Source organism: Fistularia commersonii, chromosome 6, assembly GCF_037954325.1.
Source record: "Fistularia commersonii isolate RoL2024-O1a breed Wild chromosome 6, RoL_Fcom_v1.0, whole genome shotgun sequence".
NCBI lineage: Eukaryota > Metazoa > Chordata > Actinopteri > Syngnathiformes > Fistulariidae > Fistularia > Fistularia commersonii.
The window spans coordinates 17,477,800-17,488,625 of record NC_141289.1 but is presented as its reverse complement, the minus strand read 5'-3'; the positions used below and the strand labels follow the sequence as shown (position 1 = coordinate 17,488,625).

The window sequence follows — 10,826 nt, the reverse complement described above, 5'->3', positions numbered from 1 at the left end:
ATACTATATCATTAATATCAATATTTAAGGTGAGTTGCACCAAAAAGACTCAAATATAATTTGCAACATCCTGACAGATTATGGTTTTCAATCTATGTGTAAATTTGGAAAATAATACAAGCAATTGTAACAGGCGCTATTGATAATAAACACTTTTTTATTGGAGGAGACGAAATACCTTCTCAGCAGACCACTTCTGAAACTACGGCGTTCTGCCTGTTAGAGAAGGGATTAAATTAATAAAGGGTCAGGATGAGTCAAACTGAATTTATTAAGATGGAAAATTCTGCTCCAGATTCTCTAAAAACAGTCAAAGTCTAATGAAGGAGCATTAAATATAAGGGAGATGCAAAGTGTGTTAGATTGATAAAAAAAAAAACAAAAAAAAAAACAAAGCTAGAAAAGACACACACACACACACACACACACACACACACACACAAACACACACACACACACTTCTCGCACTCATCAGCAGACACTAGGGCGTCATCTACTTGTGCATATGCTGCCAGGAATGGATGGGATTATTTTGGGCTGGGGATTTGCTGGTGCAGTAAATGCACGTTATTCTTCATTAAACAACTCATTAAAGGAATTAAACCGGTGTATCTTTGCAAATTTGACTTTGACCGTCGGAAGTATATACTTACAGGGTGTGTAATTGAAATTAAATCAAGGCAAAAAAAAAAAAAAAAAAAAAAAAAAAAAGAAAAGTGAGCAAATAGCAAGCATTAAAAACAAAATAATTGCTGAAGAAACTGCAAAGACAAAAAAAAACAAAAAACATAGTTTTCATGAACCTGAGGGTTAAATGAAAAATGAAAATTGCAATATTACAGAGATCTTGGCATTTCTTTTCAAGTGGCTGGTAATAGTAAACACGGCGCAAAACACATTTTTCATGTCGATGTAGCTCCTCCCTGCCGGCCATCAGCCTCGGGAAAGTTATTTGTCTTGATTCTGCGCGTCTTCCCCTGTTTCTTTAATTAAAGATGTGCCACTGTGATTAGTAGCATTTCATTATTTACTGGAAATCACCACAGTATGAAATTAATGATTTTTTTTAAACGGGTTAACTAAAGAAAATAACTAACTCATCATGAATGCACAATTTGGGAATATAACAATTAGAGCGACTTATAAATGAAAATGTGATGATAAATATGTTAATTAAAACTACAGGAGTGGGGTGTAACTGATAATGCAGATCTATTAGTTCAGCATGTGGTGCATTTAGATACAATGCTGAAAAGTAAATAACCGACCAAATAAATCATTATTTTTTTGCATGATTCTTATTTGAACCACTAACTACTACCACTGCTCCTTCTAACACTAATAATACTCATTTTGTCACCATCTTTTCATAATTGTTATTCATCGCATGTATCTGATGGCCTTTTTTACGTTACATCTCATGAAATAATCATTAGACGGAAAAATATTACTTTATATGTTAGAATGTAAAAAAGTGAAGAAGACATAGAGGATATTCTTTCCAGTCCACAAACAGCGCCCACAAAGACCGGGAGCGGGAAGCGAACCTCTGTAACCTCTGACATTTGGAAATAAATGGAAATCCAATGGGCGCTGCAATAAATATGATTAGTGGTATTTGACAAATAGCCAGCTCATCAAATATACATCATGTTGTTTCTTATTAATGGAAACCAAAACATTTACTGTAAGGACAAATCTGGAAAGAGCGACGTTCATAAATGTTGTACGCGCTGTCGGGAGCTGATGTACGAGCCGCAAGCCGGGTGTCTTTATTATCAGGCTAAAACGCCCGCGACCCAGCATTTATCTCTCTAATGTTTCACCGAATGACTGATCGCTGGGTTTTTTTTTTAAACAAGTGGGCTCATTTCTACAGGATCAGAATCAAAGTGGCTGCTCTCCTTTTTGTTTTTTGTTTTTTTTTTTCATCAAAAAAAAAAAAAAAAGAGAGGTGCCTCGCTTAATGACGGCTGAAGTCATTAGGAGGCTTCGCTCTGAAGCGAGACAAGGCGAGGCGATGCTGCCTCTGCTGGCTGCCGCCTCACAAACAACCCCCCGGGGGGCTTTAAAACCCCTCCAGCCGTGGCTTCACATCTTCCAAGACTGACAAGAAGCTGAACTTAAGGAGACTGAAAACAATCATGCCGACCTTTAATATGGGTCTTTAATAGAAATACACCTGCAGGAGTCATCCTGTTCATCACTGCATTGTCCGTTTAAGGCTTACTATTTTCTGTTTGCTTGTTTGTTAACGGATTAACAGACGGTTATTTTATTGCGAGACAAAGGCTTAAAAAATAATGATTGGTGTAAAAAAAAAAAAAAAATGAAGAAGGAAGGTACGTGTTGAAAATATGGTTTATATAAATTGCTGCTATTGTGATTTCCGGACTACTGAGCGCACCTCAATATAAGCCGCAACGGCTAGCCCAAGGGTCGGCAACCCGCGGCTCTGGAGCCGCATGAGTATTTAATTAAAATGTATTTTATTTTAGTTTGTTCATTTTTTAAATGGAATTTAAAATGGCAATCTTATAACGTATAAATAAAATTTATTAAAATATTTTTGTCGCTCTTAATGGGCAACTGCACGCCAGCACACAGAAAGGACAGCATTTTCGGTTTGCTGCCGGTGGATAATTTTTTTCATTAATAAAAAAAAAAAAATGGACAATGAGTATTCTGCTTGAAAGTAACTTTTAACCCAACGTCTTTTTTTCTAAGTTCAAAATTTTTTGTTGCATGCAAAAATATAGTTTAGTTTTCTCTGCAGTTGTTCATTGATTTCAAAAAACATGCAACACATTTTTTGTTTATACATAGCATGAAGGCAAAAAAAAAAACCCAAAACATTATATGCTGTGTTTATTTATTTTAAATTTCAAAGGGGTTCTGCGCCTCTCTGTGTTTTCTTTACTGCGGGGAAATGGATCCAAACGGCTCTTTGAGCGGTAAAGGTTGCCGACCCTTAGGCCAGCCGATCGCTATCTTGGGCTTCTTCCTGCGCACTTAAACCGTCAAAGTCGTCTTCTTTGGTGTCGGAGTTGAACGGACTCAGAATTTCCCGGTCATTTCATCGATCCGGTGTGATGAGGATAAATGTTTTAGCAGCGTGAAGCTCACCCTCCCCCCCCCCCCAAAAAAAAAAAAAAATCCATATATTAGCCGCGTTGTTGTTTAAGTGAAAAAAGTCGCAGCTTATCGTCCGGATATTACAGTATTTCTGTTTCTAAAAGTGATCTCGTAACCGTTAATTAATTTCAACTTACAGCTAATTTTCTTACCGATTCTAAGAATATTTTTAAACTTCTCTCCGTGTCAATTATCTTGTCAAAGTTTTTTGCCGAGTGTCGCATGAATTACCCTCTCGTCGGCGTCGGCGATGGGCGACCGTGACCTGAAATCTGAGAGGTTAATATACGTGGCCTTCGGTTTTGCCTTCTACTTATATTTCCTCCTTATTCTCTTTCCTCGAATGCCGTCATTTATCCACGCTTAATTATCCGCGAAGGTGAATTTCTCTTGAACCGACGAAAGAAGACCTTCAACGCGAGTGAAGCACCTGACAGCGCATCAAAAAAAGGTTATTATTTACAGGCAAGGAATGATGATGATGAGTTACCAAGTTTTGATTAGCTTGGTTGTTTTATTGATTTTTTTTGATGAATTGATTAATTTTTGATTTTATATACATGCACTCAGTGCATCAAAAAAGGTTATTATTTAAAGGCAAGGAATGATGATGATGAGTTACCAAGTTTTGATTAGCTTGGTTGTTTTATTGATTTATTTTTTGATGAATTGATTAATTTTGTTTTTATATACACGCACTCAGTGTATGTCTCTCCGCTTGAACTAAAAAAAAAATCAATAAAAGAAAGAGACGTTGGCAGAAATTCAGACAGCTTGAAATACTGCGAGCTCTTCAGGTGAAAACTCAAGACAGCGATTGATTTTAATTTCAAAAATGTTCTTATTTCTTATCATTTATTTACAAGTTGTGCCGTCGGGAAACAGGCATAATATCGAAAACAAATTCCCGCATAAACGGCTTGAGAAACATTTATGATTGTTTTTTTTTTTTTTTTTTTTTGTTAATCTATTTATTTCTTCGGCTCAGAGAGCTCTCGCGCTTCCCCCCGGAAAACAAACTGTCCGATTCCTGAACGTTTCGAGACGCAGATGAATCGATCGGTGTGAGAGTCCTGATAACGCAAACATATCCTGCCGTGATATCGTCGGTCCGTCCAGGCTGTATGAAGCGAAAATAATGGCGTCGAACCAAACGCCCGCGATATATATTCGCCCCGAGCGATTATGCATCCCGATCAAGCAACGTCTTTGCATGTGGGAGGCTTTGGCGAACCTCCTGGTTTATAAACTCGCCGTCAGCTGCTTTCTCTGTCTGCTTTTTTGCTCCATAGGCTGCGCATTCAGGCTATAGTGGTGAGGGAGTGAGAGAGAGAGAGGGAGAGCGATAGCGAAGGAGGGAGGGAGGGAGCACGGCGAGCTCTGCGACCATTTAGAGGGGGAGCAGAAACCAAACAACAACATGTGCTTCGGTTTCTTTGCGTTCGAAGCTTGAAGTGGAGCTGCCGCGACACAAACGGCGCCCTCGGAGGAGCTTTCGCAGCCCCCCCTGCATCGCGGCGGCACTCGGAGTTTGCGCTTCGGTCAGCCGGTAGTTGGAGGAACCGCAGGAAAACTTCCCAGCCGAGTGCCGGGAGCCTGCAGGATCAGTGAGAGCGGATCGTATCCGATCGGCCCGGAAAAACTGTTGGTTTTAGACGCAGGCCGTTCGTGTCGAACCGGAGCGATGAACCAAACCGCCACCGTGTCTCATCAGATTGAGTGTCAACCCACCAAGGATGTCAAGGTAGGAAAACACTTTTTCACTTTTCGTCCTGGAAAGTTTTTTGTCGTCTAAATCGTGTTCCGCCAACTTCCCCAGCCTGCCAGGCGGTGCTGTTTGAGCAGGTATTTACAGAAGAGCGTTACATTTCCAACCTCCTCCTCCAGAGTGCAGGAACCCCCCTGCGGGTCAATTGCTCTCGACCCCACGAGCCTTGATAATAGAGAGGAAAATTTATGGCTCTTGTGAAAATAATGGAAACCATTTTTCAATCCAAGCCGTGTTCAATGCGTGCATATGCAGTGTCATATATACATGCGTGTTTGAAACATGTATACCGTTTACCCGGATTGAACCGAAACTCAATTTTCAGAACACGAACGTTAAAATAAGTAACACCATCACTAACGATGGGTATCTTTTACCCGATACAATATACTGGATAAAATACAGTTTTCATCAATTTATAGACGGGCCGATGGGAGGAAGGAAAAAAAAAAAACGTACAATTAATAACATCAGTGAGCAGCCTGAAGCTACGCAAGGACCCATAAAACTCAGACAATGGCAACACAATGAAAATCACATGACAAGAATTGTGAGGGTGAAAATCACCCGACGTTACTGTTCTGAGGTTAATAAGATGAAGATGAAGTCACGGTTGATGAAGGCAACGCTGCAAATTTAGTGATGCGCTTCCGAGGAAGGGAGCTCGCTGGGAGGGAAGGGAGTTGCAGCTCGAGACGATGGGAAGAAAAAAACAAAACGAAAACGTATTTAAAAACGTCACATATTTTAAGAAAGACAGCAGAGATCTGATGCTTAATATACAGCTGGTATTTGGATAATGTTATCTTTTAGGCATTGAAGAATTCCTAGTCTACACAGACTCACCAGCCTGGATTCATTACCAATATCCTATCAATATTTTAAGGGAAAATAAACTATGAATATATATGTAGTCACAGCACAGATGATCCTGGTTCTTTTCCTTTCTGAGGGGAGTTTTCATGATCTACCCGAGTCTGCGTGGGGTTTCCTCCCACAGTCCAAAAAACATCCAGGGGGGTGAATTGGAAAAAATGTCCAGATGTATAAATGAGATTTTCAGCCCTCGATTGGCGACCCGTCCAGGTTTGGAACCCACCTCTCACCCAAAGACAGCGGGGATCCACCGCCTCCACAACCCTGACTACAGGATATATCTATATATAAATATATGTGCGTGTATGTGTATATGCATGAAGTATAAACCTGTCGTTTGACATTAATAAAATAGGAGAAAAAAAATCTATCGGGAAGCAATGGTAGCTCAATACATGAGAAAAGTACAAAGCAAGGAGCCTTGGAAACAGAAAAAAAAAATAAGTACAAATTGATCAATAAGTCTGAACATGCATTGAATAAATGATTGTGGTAAAGTCAGTCGGATGTAGAACTTATACATCTGATACATCATTAGCAATCTTTTAATAGAAATGTGTGAACGTAGATGTATGGCGATGACCAGACCATCAAGACCGATTTTTAGTTAGCGATAGAAATCGATTTTTAAAGCAGGTTTCAATTCGGTTTAGTTTAAAGCGACAAAGTGCTTCTCCGGCTCATTAACCGCGCTTCAACCCTCAGCATCTCCATGAAACGCATGGATAATTTATCAAAGCTAAATCCCTTTTAAACATTAATCCATATCAGACGTACACTCAAATCCGACTCGGAGGAAGTACCGCCCGGTTACTTTCTGACGCAGCAAGCCCTCTGTTCGGTTAGCATTAGCCTTTTAGCCTGAACCCCTGTCAGCATGAAGAAAACCAGGAGGTTTTTTTTATTTATTTTTTTTAATTTTTGCATCCGGCCCGCCTGCGATCTCTGCAGTGTCACAAACTCCACAGCAAAGTCACACTCAGCCCCATTGTGCGCCTGACAGGGCTTTCCCATTCTGTTCGACGTAAGATTGCACAGGATATTAAGATTCGGGGTGCCTTCATCGCTCCTGACACGATATCCGAGGGTTGCTCGGAGAAGAAACCTGACTTTTTTTTTTTTTTACACCGGGTGGTTTCAACCGAGAGCGGTTCTGGCATCTGACGATGCCTCGCGAGGGCCTCCCGTAGAAGGTGTAATATGCGAGTACATCCAACTGGCAAGGGGTCAGCCCTCTGGGAGGATTACATATCTGATCTGGCCTTTGAGAACGTCCCACACAGACAGCAGAACAAGGATAGAAAAAATAAAAAAAAAGGTTTTCATCCTGCGGCATTCAAACATTTTGAGAGCCTTGTTATTCTTCCAGCAGCTCATTCCCACCTGTCACATTCGCTCCATTCCGCAAGCCGTAGCTCAGCGATTTATAATTTCTGCTAATTCTAAATGGTTGAAACTTTTAACAAGAGTAATGTATTCATTTATTTGCTAATCTTGTCCATCGCGCTCCGCCGGTCAGTCAAGCTGTGAAAGCGAAAGCCGGCAAAATCACCAACGATTGATAAGAAGGATGAAGGGAATCGGCGGATTGGACGAGACAGGACGAAGAGATGGGAAAATAGAGCAAAGCTAAGCGTGAATAACGCAAATCGATGGGAAAACAGAAAGTCACGGGAAGACAATCTGACAAAAAACACAGGGAATAAGTCCAAACAGAAAATCAAGGATAAAAAGAGACGCGGCACCAAATAACACTCTGAATGTCTGCGATGAACATTTCCAGCGCAGCATCAAGAAGCTCTGTTTATCTTTTTTTCGTCAACATATTATGACTTCCTGTCGTACGAAATATCTTAATCTGTCACATCTTATCTATTGTGAGGAAACATCATTCTTGTTTTTTTTTTTTTTTTTTTTTCTCATGAAAGCTCGTTAAACTCACAGTATGCAAGTAATGGAGGTGATTTCCACACGAAATTGATAATTCGAGAATTGTTTGGACAAATACGTCATTTTTATGGGTTTTCCTCATCTTTGCCAAAACAGTAATTCCGAGCAAATGTTTTGAGATTGATAATGTTAATTATCTCTTCATATGACTTTCTTTTTTCGTTTGTTATACAATTGTATCCGCATTATAACAGCTGAAGACACTGACATCCTCTGCCTCAGACGTCAGGATCAACACGGGTTTTTATCACATTAGTGCAGGGGTGTCAAACTTAAATAAAACAAAATTCAAAACTGGGACAAAGTCGTGGGCCAACATTGATATTTATTGAAAAAAATCTTCCTTCAGATATAACAGTGACCCTTTTCAACCAGACAAGTTGTGCTTAAAAACTGTATACGGACCAAGCAGAGCTAAATACTAGGCAATATATAACTTAATATTAAAATTGAAATTCAAATGAAAAAACACATCAATGGCATTTATTATTCAAACAAAAATTACATAAAAATTGTGTGCTACTTTTTATTTGCAACCTTCTGAGTTAAATTTTTAACCTTTTACCACAGGCTGATAATAAATGTAAAAAAATTAAATAATAATAATAATAATAATACGAATAATGATAACAATAATAATAATAATAATAATAATAATAATAGTGCATCAGGAAAACATCAATTATAGCTCAGTTTGTTAAACACTAATCTACTCTGATCATCTGCCTTTCTTTTTGCTATTTTTTGGAGGCTAGTACGTTACCAGTATTAGCATAAGGTTGCTATGATAACTGTCAACAGAGAAGACGTTTATGGGTCCTGTCATGATTTTCGTGCCAAACCACCAGCAGAGCATTCTGGGATTTGTGATATTAGTGGTACGTGCGCAGTAGGCTGTAATACCAGCGGACCGGCACATAGTATTTAGTATGGCTTTGCGGGCCAAAAATAATTACACTGCGGGCCAAAAGTGGCCCGCGGGCCAGAGTTTGACACCTATGCATCAGTGTTATTTGTATGAAAAAGCAAAACGGTCCGAGTTGATTTTCAGTTCTGTTTGTTAGTCTGAGTGACGCCGGTTCGGATCACAGCTTACGCTTGGCACCCGATCGACTTCCCATCATTCGTTCATGAATTTTCATTCATTCATCCATTCTTCATCGTGCAACGGGATGTTTTGAGGTACGCCGATACGTTATTCCGTAAAAACATTTCCAAGCCCAGCAGCAACAGCAGGCCGGCAGTGATACGCAACTAAAATAAAATGTATTCAGAAAACCGCACCGTGGATTTACATGACTCAACACACGCGGGTGAAAAAAGCCTGGAATAATGGAGTCCGTTTTTTAAAGCTTCTGGTCAGCAAGACTTTTCTCAAATACCCCTCCTCTCCAGAACAATTAAGGCAAGTTATAAAATAGTCACTTTAACAAAGCTTATGTAACATTTGACTTTTCTTGTCGCTGCTCACACTTCAGCTCGGCACAGCAAAGATAACGATAATCGCACCTGCTTGATATTATTCGTACGGCGGCACAATGCTGTTTACCATTCCACTACATATGTTCATGTCTACCGGGGGTTCATTTTCGGGGGGACGGTGTTGCCTGAGACCTCGGTGAAAGTGGGTGCACAGCAAATTTACGCTGCATTGATAATGTTTCTGCAGCAATTCTGGGAGTTAATTGGAGAGATGTTGTCTTCTTATAGAGACAAGCTGCAAACTATCACAAAATATTGAATTAACTGCTAAGCAGAATAAAAGTGCAGACATTCAGAGTGCAGTTATTTAAGCCTAAAATGATTCTTTCTGCTTGTTTTAAAGGCTTTGACATTTTCCCTGGATATAATTAGGTGTGCTTTTCAGAGCGTCCTTATAAATTAGCGCAGATGTTTGTTGGCTTCAGATTTGTTCCTAGATTTGAGGGGACATGTTCAGGAAATGAAAAAGAAAATCACAAGGTGTTTCAGCTTGAGGTCGGCGCCATTAAGCAACGCGCTCCCAGAACTCAGTATCCTTTCAGGCCAGGTAGTTCGTTCATAAACTTATGCATTGTATTAAGCGGGCAGGTGTATTTTTTTTTAAAAACTGGAAGTATCACGCTAGTTGGGAAATGAAACATGGAAAAAAAAAAAAAAGCGTTTTGCAGCGGATAATAACGCCCACAAAAAAAAGCAATTGAAACCAATCACGCTGATCTCACACCAAAGATACAGAGCTTCCTTAATAATTGTACACATAAATAGATATGCACATACTTATTTATATGTACATTGTGTTAACACTTCTACCTTGTGGCCATTCAGTCTTTCACAGCCAAGCCGTTGTTTCGAATTCAGTTATAAATTAATAAAGAAATGCCGGGGCTCTCGGCTTGTATATTCTCCTAAATGTGATCAATGCCTTGCCTATTGTCCTCTTCATTATTTTGCAACTGTAACGCGTTCCTGTATCCATGGGTCATCATTTAGAATAACCGCTGAAATTAGCCAATTAAACCGAAACATTACGCAACTCATCTTGTCCCGAAAATATTTTTCACCTTGTAGTGATGTATCACTCCCACCAGAGGGAGGCAGTAATGCACCTTAAACCTGTCTGATACAGCCATAAAAGAAAGGAAATTAAAATTGTTATTATTCTTAATCTAATTCATACCAATGATTCAGGTCTAACAACTCCATACGGGTTCAATACGTCCGATAAACTTCTCCTTTCTATGCAAAAAAGCGGACTGACTTAGCGGAGGAGTAAAGACCGGCTGAGGGTGACGTGTGAAACCCAAGTTAACACTGCCTACATCCGAACTATTTCCGTTCTCGCGGCTCTCCTGTTCATCCCGACAGGAACTATATTTCTAGCATGGCTGATGATGACAAATGAACGTATCAGGACAAAAATGATACTAGTATTTGTTCGGCACGACGGAACGGACCGACGTTCCCAAATGCTAAAACGTCTCGGGACCACTTGCGCTTTTAAAAATACATCATTTTTCATGTACAAAATTGACATTATGCGTCTGAAGTCTGATACACTGATTTTATTCCCTTCAGTTGCATCAACAAAAATAACATCTGTTGCTGTAAACATAAA

At 39.7% G+C, this 10,826-nt stretch overlaps 1 protein-coding gene across 1 annotated transcript in view; it reads left to right on the top strand.

The window, feature by feature from the left end:
* Positions 1 to 4,690: 4,690 nt before the first annotated feature.
* Positions 4,691 to 10,826, top strand: part of LOC147233543 (inactive dipeptidyl peptidase 10-like) — a 144,524-nt gene continuing 138,388 nt past the window's right edge. Inside the window, exon 1 of the mRNA XM_086148460.1 lies at positions 4,691 to 4,879. Coding sequence (XP_086004586.1) covers positions 4,820 to 4,879 — 60 coding nt within the window. The 5' untranslated portion in view covers positions 4,691 to 4,819. The remainder of the gene's footprint in view (positions 4,880 to 10,826) is intronic.